Source organism: Eulemur rufifrons, chromosome 14 (assembly GCF_041146395.1).
Source record: "Eulemur rufifrons isolate Redbay chromosome 14, OSU_ERuf_1, whole genome shotgun sequence".
Taxonomy (NCBI): Eukaryota; Metazoa; Chordata; class Mammalia; order Primates; family Lemuridae; genus Eulemur; species Eulemur rufifrons.
Window position 1 is genome coordinate 15,032,019 of NC_090996.1, and position 15,645 is coordinate 15,047,663.

The following is a 15,645-nucleotide window of genomic DNA, read 5'->3' on the forward strand; positions in this document are numbered from 1 at the left end:
CCTTCCTTTGGGAACAGTTTATATGTGCACTCACGTAGATATTTTTCCAGTGACACTTTACCACTATTCTATTTCCTGATTGTGATTTTGCATTGTCAGGTATTATAAACTCACCTTGCTCTTGGCCAGAAATCCTACGTATTACCTAAGTACACTGAGAAGTGGTGTAGCATGGAAGAAAAATATTTAGCTGTGGAAACCACAGATTATAACCTATAGAAACACTTTTTCTGTTGCCATCTGGTGGTTCATGCATAAAAATCAATGCTGGCATCTATTGTATAGAAGGGGTTGGTCACACAAAATCAAAATCTTTCATTCTTTTTGCATCACACCTAACACCTAGGGAGAAGATAAAACTGACCTTCCCATGAGAAAACCACAAAGCAAAATAAACTAAGGATAACACTAAAGAGAAGAATCCAGACACTACCACCTCTGGAAAGGAGCACCCTTATCTAAGTATGACAGGTTATATTCATGTGAACCCTCTTTACCCAGAATCTGAAATATATTCCTAACTAGCCTGCTTAGGTTGCTAAAATTCACGCTACCAATTATTCTTAATAAGGGCAACTACTAGATCTCCTCAAGTATCCACACTCCTCCCAAAGTCACACCATAGTCATTACTTGGTTATTTCCCTGTATTTCTCTTCTTGGAAAGTCCATTCATCTTTGTAAAATCAGGCTTACGTATTAGAGAGCTTCCAAACTTCTCCTGGTAAAGAATTAGGTCTAGAATACAGAGGAGAGTTCTAAAAGGGAGAAAAGGGAATGCAACATTGCACAAAAGGCTAATTTTATATACATAATATGGGCTCCAAGGTCCAGCACATTATCTGAAGCCCCCATCTCTAAAATGGCCTTGTCAATTTAAAAAAAGTTTTAAGAACACAGCAAAGCTAAAAACACTGCAGAAACTATAGTCTTAGCCCATGTTCAACAAGCTAATCGCCAAAGATCAGTAAATTGATAAATTTACTTGACGCATGTACCTGTTAAGAAATTGGATTTAATTGATAGCTGTCACCTTCACTAGATATTGTCTGTATATCAACAGATTGCCCACTAAGCCTGTCAAATTGAAAAATAATTCTTGTGTTAATTTTAAGAGTTCTTCGCTTTACTACACATCCCTAATGAAAATAATTAAACCAACATAACATTCGGTTGAGCACAGAAATAGATACCATCTACTGATCTTTAATTCCTGATGGTCACTGTCTAGTAAATATAAACATTTCCGTCCATCACTACTTCATATCTTTTCAATTTCTCACTGCATTAATTACCTCCAGATTTCCATTAGTCTTGCCCTTTCTTCTTCTAGCCATTTAGATAAATAAGCATCTCATATTTTAAGGAAATTTATTTCTCCAAACTTCAAGCTTACATTGATAAATTATGGCACTAATTTGTTTTACAGAACCTAAAATTTTTGAGCATGAACCATTTTCAGGCTAGAGTAAATACATCATGTGTTAGATGGCAGCACCTAAGGAGAAATGTTATATTGCATCTTAGTTATCTTCAACATTGTAAATTCTCTGGCAAAAGTAAAATGAAGAAAATGAGGTTCTAAGAGCTAAGACATATGGAGTTATAGAATCCCCAGATAGGAGAGACACAGAATCTGGTGAAGGACAGAAAGGATATGACAACATACAGAAGATCAGAGAATCAGAGCAGAACGATTTTTGAACATTTAGTCTAACCCCCTCCCCTTGTAAGTGAGAAAATAGACTCAGAGAGACTAACAGACTTGCTTATATGGCAAGGTAGTTACAGAATGAAGTAAAAGCCAGGTCTCACACTTAGCCCAATGCCTTTTCCATCGGCCACATCTGTTTCTAGGAAAGGTTTATAAAAAATATTCTCATTCCCACAATGCCCACAGGAGATTGAGGCCAAGCTAACAATGAGTCTCTGGCTCTTGAATTGCTTGTCAAGAGGCCAGACCAACTAAATATTAGACTAGCAAATGCATAAAACAAGGGTTTCCTAAAGCAATGCTCCCATAATATTTTATTTTTGTGTTTAGTAAGTAAATATAATCAAGCTGTAAGAGTAACAAATTTCTCCAGAACAGGTCTCAGGTACAGGATCAACAACTGGCAGGTACGTATGTGTCACACTGTGACAGACTCTTGCATTTCAGGGATTCACTGAAAAACTTATAACTGTAATTTCTACATGCTACCATAGGATGGCAGGAGGTGCCATATTTGCAGTCCCAAATTACAAAATATATTTCTCCCTCAGGATTTTGGGTTCAAATGCTTTTTACTTAAAAGGAATGTACAAATTTTGGGGAAATTCGATCAAGAAATTGCCTTATAGAAATGTTGAAGTCAAATTAATTAGAATAAGAGACTATACAAATTACAGTGCTCAGTTCCGTTAGGTAGAAATGTATCACTGCTTACCTAGGAGTATTTAACCAAATAAAACTCATATTAACATCTTTACTTTTTTAAAAATAACTCCTTAACTTCTTACGCTACACCTTTCAACCTGATTTCATTCCATATGTTCAGCTTTACTCAACTTTCTGCATTGGAACTTCAAGGGTCTACTCTTAAAACTACTGCTTTCTTCAATTCTTACAGAAATTCAAGCCAGGACCTAATCAAAACCCTCACTGTGTCCATTCCATTCTCTAGTTTGAGTCAACTGATATTACCCATCTCGGCCACTGCAACACCTTAAGGCAGGCCAAAAGGCTGGCAGAAAGACAGTACGTGCCACAAACCTCAACCACCTGAAACAGTAAATCGCATGTATCACAACAAAATGCAAGGACACTTAGGATGGAAATAACATAAAGGCAACTGGTAGGTAGAATTAAACTACAAAGTCTAATTTGATATCATTTAATTACCCACTTGCAGCCTTCCAATTTGTTTTATCCCAATATTTGGGGGTACAGGAAACTTCCTAACTAGGTATAACCCCAGTACCTAGCTGAACTTAACTTAGATGAAACGCATGCTAAAGCAAACAAAAGATCTGTACCTTACAAACTCCACCTCTTTGTTTAAAAGACTTAAATGCATATACTTAAGTGCACATAAGAGTTTTCCAAAAGTTCCTCAAAGAAATGGCTGGTTCATTCCCAGTAGTCAATTCTAGGGTGGTCACATCTCTGCCAACAGACCCCAACTCACTCAACTGGAACTCAAGCTATGTTGGCGTGGCGGGGAGGTAAGACAAATACACCAAAATGGTGACAGTCATTTTACTAGGAGAAAGGAATGGGTATATGTAGAAGTTTATGTACCTTCCTCTTTTGTCTTTCAAATTACCTAATGTAATTTTTTTTACTGTTTGGCAATAACTAAATAAGGTAACCTGAAACTTGAGGTCAGGTAACTCAACATAGTATTCAGAAAACAACTACCATCTTCCCTTTATCATAGATTGGATTGCTGACCACTTCTCCCTGACCTCATAAAGGCAGAGGCTACCTGGGAGACACTCCAGCCCAGTGGTTATAAACTCAGGTTATGTTCATAGACTGGGATCAGGCTTTCCATTTTGGCTTCACCACTACCAATCCTGGGATGGCAGGCAAATTAGTTAATATCTCAGTGCCTCAGTTTCCCCACTGACACAATGAGAACAAAAAATCCTACCTACCTCTCAGGAGCTGTTATGAAGAATGAGCACTTAGTGCTTGGCACAGAAGGGCTGGATAACAGCGACAGGTGGCCACAGACTGCAGAGAGGGTGATAACTGCTTATTGTTGGATTTACAAGACAGTAACCAACCAAGTGACCAGTTGCCGTCTGTTAAATACTCAGTGGTCTAATAAAAATTTAATTAAGTATCTGAGCACTTATTAAGTGTAGCACCCTTTATTAAGACTCTCTAGTGAAGCAAGGTAGCCCAGAAATCAAGTTCCAGTTGAGACTCAAATTGCAAAGCTGTCAGAGGAAGGGCAGTCTTAGGATAAGAGGAAGATGAGAAACAAAGCACTTTGGGATTAACAAAAAGTATGGGCCCAAAGGAAACTAAACTTGTAGTGAATTCAATTAACACTCCAGCAAATCAAGTGGCCGAAAAGCCTAATTAGTAGACCTTACCCAACCGTTGGGAATTGGCCTGAGTAGTCCAGACTACAGGATATCAGGCCAAGGGCAACAGAATTGGGTGAGATTATGGGATTAACACAAGGGTAAAAAAAAAAGTAACAAAAATACAAGAATCACTTGTAAAGTTTTTAAGTGCATGCTTCTGAGAACCGGCAGGTGTGAGGTGGAGCCCACTTAATTGTATTTTTAAATTTTCACTTGTGATTCTGAGGCATACCTCAGGCTAGCACAAAGTAGGAGCACAACAGTCTCTTTAGGAACAGAATACCTGAGTAAAAAGCCAATTAGCTCAGGGTGAAATTTCCAAGTTTGAGATCATGAACCTGGAACAGGGATAAGATAGGTTCCTGATCCATCAAAGTCCTGGAATTAGGAGGTTGAGGGCTGGGAGAAGACTACAGGTCCAACACAAGGTTAAAGGGAAATCAAGTCATGTGGATCTCATTTAAAGGGGTTAGGGCAGTGACTGTCAAGCTTGGCTAAACATCAGAATCACCTGGGGAGTCTCAATATCCTGATGCCCAAGTCAAACCTCAATTAAAACAAATTCTAGAGGATCCAGGCATCAGTATCGTTTAAAGCTCCTGGGTGATTCTCATGTGCAACCAAGTTTGAGAAAACACTGGATTAGGAAGTCTCCAGAAAGTCAGCAAGCGACTGGAATGAGGAAAAACAAGGTAATATAAAGTTAGTGGTTCTGTGTAACAGAATCACCTGGAAAGCAAGCTGCAGCTCGAAGAATATAGCTGTTTTCCACAGTTTTACCAAACTCCCCAGATGATTCTAATACATACCAAAGTTCGAGAACCATTGGTCTAAGTGACTGGAAGTAACTCCAGATGAGAAACTGAGGACTATGAACATCTCCAAGGCAGTAATTGACAAGAGCATTCCTACCTTCTCACGCCCTGGTGAACACAAGCTGAAATCTATGAGGCGTATCGGACATTACCAGAATCAGTAAGCCTGCAAAAGATGCAGCAATAAAGCTAAAGGCACCACGGACTTCACACATATGATACCTATTATAAATCCTTCGCCTCAGAAGTCATCCTTCTAAACCACTCACATCTGGCTTGTTGGATAGCATAAAGCAAGCATGCATTGCCACCTGCCTTTCAGAATTAAAGACTTGGCTTTTTAGGAATCCAGCAGTCACAAGCAATTAAACACACGCCAATAAGCAGAGTATTTAACTCAAATTCTCATTACCATGGAGAAGAAAACTCCAGGACGTATTACAGTTACATTTGGAAGATATGAACCTAGCATTTCATATAATGATCAATTATATACCCTTACTTGTAACATCGCCTATAAATACCTAACTTTTACTGGTCAATACTGCACATATTATCTCACATCAAAACCAAGCATGCCCACATGAAGACCCATTTTAAAAAACATACAAGTTAGGAATAGTTTCACCTAGCTACATAGTAATAATGTGGTACTTAAGACCAGTTCCAACTTAGTGGTAACTATTCCATTTAGAATGTTACATTTTATCTAATACGATTCAGGGGAATACATTCCTACGCACATGACCAACTCATCATCCCATCAGAAATCTCTATAGCAGCACCAGAATTTTCATTTTCAAGATACATGAGCTTTTGTCAAATGGTGACATCTCCTCTGTAATATGAATTTTCAGTATGATATAAAAAGTGATAGATATATTACACATTTCACAGAGCACAGAGAACAGAAACCTGTCAATGAATTTAAAATCTGTGACAACCTATTTGAAATTTTACACTAAAAGATCTGTATACTTTCATAAACCATATAAATGTAAAACAGGTACCAGTGTTTTCACTGTCAACAAGGAATAAAATATTCCTCCCTAACAAAGTTTGGCTGTTGCCTTAGTACGTTTTTTAAAGAATAATGTATTTTCATTAACATCTCAGTTGTAAAAATGCAACACTTTATACAGCCTTCAAAGTGCAACTGATAAGAACTTGAAGTCCATGTAATGTAGTTCAAAACAAAGCCACTGGAAGATTTTTTTCCCACCATTTCAATTTGTGACCACATCTTCAAATGCCTATGTACAGGTCTTACTACAAAACGCAAGTCACTGTTTAAAAAAAAAAAAAGGAAACTTAATAATAAACACCATTTCTATTTTAAAGGTCATCCTAAGTGATTTAGATTTCTTCAGTTGAACCTGGCTTCTCTCTGGCGATCTACAGATCCCATTTTACAAAATGACTTAATAGATGCTTTTCTTCCAGACTAGGTCATTAAGCAAAAAGCAGCACAAATAAGTGAAATGAAAAATTTTCCAAGTAATGGAGGAGTTAAATTAACCAGAAATATGGCAATTTGTTTTCATATAGTAAAACATGAAAGGCCTTTACGAAAGGGGGAACCACAATTTAGATAACGTTACATAAGCATTAATAAAAAAAAAATTATGAGTTGTTAAACTATTGGGTGACAGTTTGAGTTCAAATCTTCAAAATGTTATTGCATTTAAATCATGTTACTACACATAAATCACCTTCACCTGACACAGAACACAGCTAATTTAAGTTTAATGCTCTCACTTATCCAACAATCTCGGAGTACCAAGCTCCTTACCACGACAGCAGTCTTCCAGGATACAGCTAATGAACAAAGTTAATTTTTCCTAAAGCTGCCAACAGCGAAACAGGTTCACTACCCAGTTTTAAAGACCTCATCAAAGGCCATATTAAAGTAGTTGTTTCTGGCTTGTTTGGGTTTTCGGTTTTTTAAGACCAGCAAAGTTCAGCGAAAAAGGACGCTAATCGGCAGGGCGACAGTACCGGTTTAGGAAAAAAACAATCATCCAGAATTCGGGGGTAAAGCTCATGTCACGAGAGATTCCACCTCCCTCTTCAAAAGGTCATTTCGAATCAGCAGATCCTCTTTCCCTGTTTTAGAGATCACCGCTGTATTCCAAACAGAAGCCAACAGAGGGAGAAAAACAAAGCAAAGTGGAAAAGCTGTGGGCACTGAAAGTTTTGCTCCACCGACTGTATAGCACCCACTTGGGGTCGGGCACCGGGACTTGGGCGATTCGGGGGACAAGGGGGAGGCGGCGCGCGGGGGAGAGGGCTGGGGGGGCTCGCCGAGCCTGGCACTTGGTATTTGGGAGTCTGTGGTCGGTGTCACTCACCGTTAACAAGACCCTGCGGTGCAGAGACAGATACAAATCAACCCATTTCTAATCAGCGCCGCGGGACGGGCCTCGGGCGTTCTCTCGAGGAGCGGGTGAATGGGTCACAACTTTGAAGGCGTTTGTAGCGTTTCGCTCGGGAGAACGTAACAGCAAAGCAGCAGACAGGGTGCGTTTTCTAGACAGCTCAGCGTCCCTCCCCTCCGGTCCTGCGCTGACCAGAAAGCTCGCCGCGTTAACCCCTCTGCTGTCCCCGGCCCCGTCGAGCAGCAGTCGCACCCCGAAGACCGAGGGGACCCCGCACCCCCGCGCCCCCCGCCCGCACCTACCTTGCGCCAGCGCCCGGAGCAAGTGCAGTTGGAGCAGCAGCAGCGCCCACCGTCCGCGGCGGCCCGGGCCGAACTTTGCAGCCCGCCGCCCCGCGCTCGCCGCGTCCTCGCCGGGGGTCTCGGGCGCCGCCCGGGGTCCGGGAGGCTCGCAGCCGGACACGGGCTGCAGGCCGGGGCGCGGCGCCGGCGGCGGGCGGGCGCGGCCGGGCGGGGACCCCCGCGGCCGCCCCGGGCCCTCGCGCTCAGGGGGCGCCGCGCCGCCTCCGGCCGCCGAGGGCCGGGCGCCCCGGGCCATGCCGAGCAGCCGCCACCCCGGGCGCCGCACAGAACGTCCGCACCAGTGGGACGGCCCCGAGGGGACGCGGCGCCCCCCGGACCAAGGTGAGCGGCCACCGGGCGCTGAGGGGCGGCGTCCCGGGTCCCCGAGTGAGGGGCGCGGCGCGGGCAGCGGGCGAGCCGGGCGAAGGAGAAGTTGTCAGCGAAGAAAATTCGTGTCGCGCAGTCCGAAGCCTCTCGTGGCCGCCACTCCGCGGCCGGAGAGCGGGGCGCCGCAGCGCTCCTCTTCCAGGGGTCCGCCGGGCGCTTAAGAGGAGCCGCCGCCGCCGCCGCCGCCCCCGCCCGGCGCTGAGGAGAAAGTGCGCCCGCCCGCGCGCCGGCTCTCGCCCTCCGCCGCCGCCGCGCCGCCGCTCCCCATTCACAGCCCGGCCGCACGCGCCGCCCGCGCCCGCCGCCCGCCGCTGATTGGCCGAGGGAGGCGGCTCCCGAGCCTGGGGCCCGCCCCCATGGCCCTCGCTTGTTTTCAAACTCGCGGCGCCCGCCCGCCTGCAATTTCGCGCCTGCCCCAGTGCTCGGCTTGGGCGGCTTCCCGCGCCGCCTGCGCCCCCTAGGGACCCGCGGCGGGGACTGCAGCCGGCGCCGTCTCGGCACGCGCTCCCCGGCGGGCTCGCGGTCAGGGCGTGCGCGGGCGGGGCGGCGCCTCGCGGGCCCGTGCGGGCGCCCAGGTGGGGCTGGCCCAGGGCGGGGGCGCTGGCCTGGGGCAGCTCGTGGGGGTGGGGGCTGGACCAGGTGCAGCGGGACGCGCAGATCCTGGGGAGCCCCGGGCCGAGGACGGGTGGGCGCGCCCAGGAGCCTCCCTGCTCCCACCTGCGGGCTCTGTGCTTGCTCGCCAAGTTACCGTAATTGCAAACAAGCAACACGCGCAAGCGGTATTTTAATTCATGGCAACAAAAGGCACCATTGGGTGCAAATTCGCCGGATGTTCAGAGGAGTGGACAGGGCTTTGTAGGGGCGTCCAAGGTCACGGTTGGCCTCGGGGACCACAGCGCCCGGCGTTCCCGCTGCGGGATGGGCGGGTGTCCGGGAGAGGTCTGCCGGGGGAAGGGTCTCCCAGCGGGGCCTGGGAGCCCGCGTGGGTGCGGGGTGGGCGCGAGGCTCAGCAGCATGTGGTAAGCATTAGCCGCGTTTATGGGGTGAACTAAGCGCTCTGGAGGCTGGAGGCAGCGTTTTCATGGGCGGAGGGCCGGAGGTGACACGCAGGCTGATGCTGACGGGAGCTGGTGGGGAGGAGCCTGGGGGCCTGAGATGATGACTGAATGTGATCACGTAACTGCTGAAGGCGAGAGGCTGGGTGTGCGCCCAGGAAGCACTTGATGCTATCGTTAGGGTGATTGTCCAGCCGAGAAAGACCCCGGGCGGGGTAGGGGAGCAGGGCAGGGGCTGGGGGTTGTGGGCTGGAGCTAGCTCCGTAGTAGGCTCTTTGCCTTGTCTGCAAAGTCTTAACAATGACCACGTGAGCACAAGATGGGGCGACAAGCCGGAGCACAGCAGCCAAGTGGAGGAGGTGGATTCAGAACTAGACCTGCTCCCCAGGCCTGCCCTCTGCCCCCTCTCCACACCATGCTGGGAGGGGCACAAAAGTAAAATGAGCTCCCAGGTGACTGTCCTGAGAACACAGGGCTTGTAAGTGGGCACCGGCTGGAAGAGGACAGCAGTGTCCTTCCGGCCCTGGTGTCCTGAGGACTTGGGGATGAGACTGACTGGAGGCGGGGAGGGGTGTCTATTTTTGTTTTCTGTTGCCAGCAACCCTGGGTTTCTTCAAACTTGGAAGATTATGTGAGAGCTGGGGATAGGGGGACAATACCTGTTGGTCACTGAGCACTGTGGGCCAGCCCTGTGCAGGAGCTGTGCGTGAGAGGTGCTGTCACTGGTGTAGGTTGGGAAGCAGGCTTGAAGAGGTGAAGTGACTTGCCCCAGGTCAAGAGCTCAAATTCCATTCTCTCCACCTCCAAGCACCCCTGCTTTGCTCAGAGTTTTGGGGATGGTGGGGGGGTGGTAATCTACCAGTGTAGCAGATCTGGGCTTTGAGGTCTTAGCTCCACCCTCTCCACTTGTTAAATTTGGGCAAATTGCTGACTCTAAGTTCCTGGGGGAAAAATTAGGAATCACTCCCATCTCAAAGGATTGTGGAAAGAAAGTGAGATAATTCACATTCAATAAATGCTAGTTTCCCTTTCCCCATACCAATGTGGCAATGTTTGTTCCAAGCTACCCTTGCTGTGCCTACCAATTGAGCATGGTCCACATTTAACCCTTTCCTTTCAAATAGGAACAGATACCCATTACTTTCAAATAGAAACGTAATGTCCATATACCCTTACGGCACATAGAGGCATGAATATGGCTTAGGCAACTTCTTGACATCAGGACGCTCCAAAAATGCCCAGAGCCTCTTTGGCTGTGATTTTGCTTTGCACTTAACAGAAAGCTTTGTGGAAACTTGCTTGGCAGTTGGAAAGCCAAGTCAGGATGTGCTCTGGTAGGGGAAGACCAGTGGCATCACTAGAGAAGGTCCCAAGACCCCTCTAGGAAATTTTTTACTCCAGTGGCACCCTGGGGAAGTAAAGCTGTATGATAGGCTCCATTCTACAGCTGGAGAAACCAAGCCAGGAAAGTTTTATATGCAAAGCAACCGTGTTAAAGCCAGAACAACAATCCAGCTCTTCTGACACCTATTCTAAGACTTTTTATTTTCCCCACTGCCCAGACTATGTTGCCTTTTACAAGACCCATTATGTTACATCTTGGGAAGTGTGTTTAGACTACACCTATTTTCTCTCAGAGAATAATACAGAGAAACCCCTTTATAACTCTGGGGAGGACAGAGAGCCAGGACAGGGCTGGAATATTTCTGCCCAAAAGGCCAATTAATCTATCTTACCCAGCCCAACAAGCAGGCCTCAAGAAGTAAACATTCCATACTTGCATACTCACCATATATTTAGCCATATATTCTCAAAAGCCATGAGCTGGAGGGATGTTACTCCATGAAAGCTGACTTATTTTTCTCTTTAAAAAAATGAACTGTGGCCATCTCCCACTTCCCAGAACAGGAAGTTAAAAATTTACCTGCTTAATTAAAAAGCGAAGGAAAGAGAGAGTGAGTTAATTTTCAAAACAGGTGATAATTTAAGTGGAGTTAGGATAATCAGTGAGACCACCAATATTTCTCCCTCATTATAATGTAAAGCCTGGCTACTCCAGGTGTGGTCCATGGACCATCAACCTCAGCTGGGAGCAGGTTAGAAATGCAGACTCTCAGGTGCAGCCCTGGACCTACTGAATCAAAATCTATATTTGAACAAGAGCTCCAAGTGATTCCTATGTAAATTAAAGTTTGAGAATCTCTAATCTAATTAATCCCTTTGTGTCTCTTAGGAATTAATAAGCTTGATGACTATAACTCTCTTTTGTGTTCTTGTATCTTCCTCTCTGCCTTTGTTCCTCTTTTGCTTCATTCTGTCTTTTCTTCCCCCTCTTATTATGGGCCATGAGATTAAAAAGGAAGCTTTTTTAATGATATAATTGTAATTTTATTTTATTTTTAAGGAAAATGTGCAAATTTCTAGACCATCAATAGGTTGAACCATTTACAAATTAAAAACCAAAAACATCTTTATGGCATTGTGAAAAAAAAATGGAAAGGATTAATATCTCTCAATATTAATCAATAAGACTTAGAAGAACAGCTCACCTTTTATAATAAGAAAAATAGATGAACAAGCCCTATAGAAAGATAAGCAAATAACAGGAACAGGCACATCTCAGAAAAATACAAAGAGAAAATAAACATTTGAAGAGATGCACAATAAAAAAAAATCTAAAAAATGAAAGCTATGGGGTTTATAAAAATTAAAGCACTATTGTTTCAATTATCCTGTAAGGACTAATAATGACAAGTGCTGGTGAGGGTATGTGGAAATGGGCATTCATATATTCTTAGTGGAAGTATAAATGAAACAGTCCTCCTGGAGAGACACCTGCGTTCCATAGCTAAACTTGAAAGATGAATTGTCTTTGATCTAGCTATTCCAACTCACAAATGCAAAAGATATGTGGATAAGGTTGTCCATTGCAGCATTGCTAAAAATAGCCCCCTCAAAGGGTGATATTTTACATCCACACAATAAACTTCCATGACTGTTAAGGGTTAGAAATGTTGATCCAGAAATGTCCACTCTATACAGTGAAGTGTTTTCTTAAGTTATAGAGCAAATATATATAGAATAACCTCACTTATGTTTATTTTCTCTGAAAAGATGAATGCCAAACTCATCAGATTTCCTTCAAGGGTCATGGAATTATATGCTTTTCCATACTTTTTAAATTTTCAAATGTGAATGTGTATTTTACAATAAACTAATAAAGCATATTTTTTAAAAGCTGATGTTGATGAGCACAATAAGTTACTTCTTACCCAGAACTCATTAAGACATCTCCCCCATGAGTTCTCAGTAGTTCTGAGAAAAATAAGCCCCAGTCCTATTAGAGGCCAAGTTGCAACACGAACTTGTCCACGTGAGGATGTTATGGCCTCCCATTGCAAACTAAGGCCCCCAATCTACATCCTGGGGATTCTTTACGACCCGACCTGTGGTCCTCTCCTAATGAGAACTCCACCCTTAATTGCCTCAGTGGTTCACTCTCAGATGCCAGCTGCTAATCCCAGCTCAGCCTCACCTTTGTTCTGTTGCCTGGCAACCCTCTACCAAGCAGGGCGCAGCTCCAGGTGCTGTCTTTGAGCCCTAATGGGGCATGTGCTTTGGTTACCTTAGAGCCACCTAGTTTCCTAAGAATATTTTCAGAAGCTAAAATTTCATGAAATGCTCTTATTAAGAAAGCTATGAAGAAGAGAGGTACCAGAAATTTACCAAGCCTCGAAGAGTTCCTACCAGCTTTCTTGAAAAGTAGCTATCCCTCACCTCTCAGGCTGCTTTTAAATTGGATGAAGCAGAGAGCCTTATTGTCTGGTCTCCAACCTGCACCATCAGCATCACCTGGGCATCTCCCCAAGCTACTGACTTAGAAACTCCGGGGGTGGAGCCCAGCGAACTGGTTTAACAAGCCCTCCAGGTGGTTCTAATGCACACTCCAGCTGGATAACCATTGGTGGAAAGTAATTCCTTCTGTTCTTGTTTTTCGGCAAGTATTTATCAAGTACCCGATTCGTGCCAGCCCCAGTGCCAGGCAAGACTGAAATACACAATTATAATAATTGTATGATAAGTGAAAGCAGTTAAGGGTCTATCTGAGAAGGGATCTAACAGCCCGGAGGAATCAGGGGAAGTAATACCTAAACTGAGACCTGAAAGATGAAGAATTGAACCAACAGCCAGGAGAAAGGGTGTTCTGGGCACAGGGGACGGCACATGCAAAAGCCCAGAGTTTGAAACTTAGCATGAGAACAATGGCGAACCATGAAGGTTTTTAAAATTACAGAATTGGAAATGTTTTTAGAAAGACCATTCAGGCCGGGGACTGGGTTGGAGTGGGGTGAGACCTGCTAGGAGGCCGTCACAGCAACCTGAATGGGAAATAACAGGGACAGTTGGGATGGGCAAGAAAAGGCAGATAAGGTAATTAGAAGGTTAGATAGAATCCATAGCTAAGAAAGGCAGTTTGGAGGATGACATTCTGTTTTCTGGCTTGAGAAAATGGAAAAATGGCCATTTTGTTTCTGAATGGAGGGAACACGGCAGGTGGGACAGACTTGGAGGAGTGGGGACAGGGAAGACAGTGGCCACACACTCGATTTTGAATCTGTTAAATTTAATGTGTCTGCAGGACATCCACACACAAATATGATCACTAGACATGTGGATGTCTGAGAAGGAAGGAGCAGTGGAAGACGACTTCAAGGAGCCTACAACAGTCAAGGTTACACTGCCGGGAAGTGAAAGATGGAAGAGTGCCCTCTAGGTTGAGCAATGAGGGTGTCCTTGCAGACCCTGTGACAGCCCAGGTGGTACAAGCACAAGTGGCAGGTGGACAGATGACATTTTCAAGAGGTTTAGTATGAAGATGAGGCAGAAGACAGCAGGAGAAATATCGACTTGTTTTCTATAGAAAGGGGGACCCAGGAGGAGGGGTTGATTGCCAATAGCTCAGGGACCTCAAGACCTCTGGGAATGTTTCTTGAAGAGGGGGCTTAGCCTTGGGCAGGGGAGGACCCTCTGGTCTACCGTAAGGGAGAACAGGGGAGAGGGCGCAGCTCAGTTAGAAGAGTAATTAGAGAAAATTGAGGGAGACACACCTGATGTTTTCTTTTCTCTCTCTTTCTCTAAAATAGGTAGGTCACCTGTTGAATGTGAGGGAAGAGGGGAACTGGCAGGCTTTGAAGGCAGTGCAGATGTTGAAAGTTTGAGATATTTACTTTGGAGAAAGGGAGAGACAGCAACAGATTTAATACACATTTCTTCACTTGATTTTTACACAAGCACTTTAATCCTCACAACGATCCCTGTGTGATGGGAAGTATGTTTTTTCCATTTCACTGAGACTCAGGTAATTTACATCATTTGCCCAGGGCCACTCAGCCAGTGAGAGGTAGAGCTGGGATTTGAACCTATGTCTCCCGATGCTGCCTCCTGCTTTGGGGGCAGGCAGGAGAAATATTGTACAAAGTGCATCATGAAAACTTAGTAGAAGGGATCTTCAAGAGCATCTTGTTTAAAAGAGAAAATTTTAAGTCAAATAAAAGAAAGCTGTCTTAAATTCCTTTGGGAAGTGATGGACTCCCAGAGTTGTCAGGGAGAGTTGGGACTGGTCTCAACACTAAGTCCACTTGTCTGCCTGAGGCGTTCAGCTCCTCATTGCCATGCCTCAAGGTCATTCCATTTGGAGAAAGTTCTCCTAAATACTGAGGTCTTGTTTACACTGAATTGTAACCAACCTTCTGCAGCAGCACCCACAGGTCCTTATTCTGTACTCTGGAACTAAATCCAAGCGTCACCATCTCCCCAATCCCCAAAACAGTATGCGGAGCTCTATAGAAAATAAACATTTGTTGAAAGAATAAATGGTGGAAGGAGCTCTAATCAAAAATTTGTGAGGCCTAGGTTTTAATCTAGCTCTATGGACCAGCCAAATAACTTTAAATAAGCCACAATCCCTCTTTCCAAAAATGATATAAAACCATTCTTTCGATATGTTTACAGGTTCTGGGAGTACGGAATTCATTCGGGACATAGCAGGAAAGTGGCTGGGGATGGGAATCACCTGGGATGTCTTCACTCACATGTCAGCCACCTGAGCTGGGATCCCTTGCTGGCTGGGCTCAGTGGGGACTGTCAACCAGAGTGCATTTGTGTGGCTTCTCCCTGTGGCTTGGGCTTCCTCACAACATGGCAGCTGGATTCTGAGAGGGAGTATCGGGAAGCTGCATGGCCTTTGCTGACTTGGCCTTGGAGGTCATGCAGCTTCATCTCCACTGCACTCTATTGGTGGTAAGCAAGTGCTAAGGCCAGCCCAGATCGAAGAGAAGTGGGAGTAAGACTCTACCTCTGGATGTGGGAAAAGGCAAGATCATATTGCAGAAGAGCTGGCAACACAGGAGATATTTTTGCAGCCATTTGGGAAAATACAATTTGCCAGAGATACTCCCTGAGGACTCCCAGAAATACCTGGAGGAAAGAAAGGTGCTTTGCAAGGGCCTGGAGTCCTGCATCAGAAGCTGGTGAGATCAGATTACAAACACAAAACCCTCCTTGTAAACCAGTCCTACTAGCTAAGG

General features: G+C 45.2%; 1 protein-coding gene across 1 annotated transcript in view; it reads right to left on the minus strand.

Moving 5' to 3' along the window:
- The window catches only part of SDK1 (sidekick cell adhesion molecule 1), an 860,282-nt gene extending 852,410 nt beyond the window's left edge, over nucleotides 1-7,872 (minus strand). Inside the window, exon 1 of the mRNA XM_069486624.1 lies at nucleotides 7,578-7,872. Within this exon, the coding sequence (XP_069342725.1) occupies nucleotides 7,578-7,872 (295 nt within the window). The remainder of the gene's footprint in view (nucleotides 1-7,577) is intronic.
- Nucleotides 7,873-15,645: the final 7,773 nt, after the last annotated feature.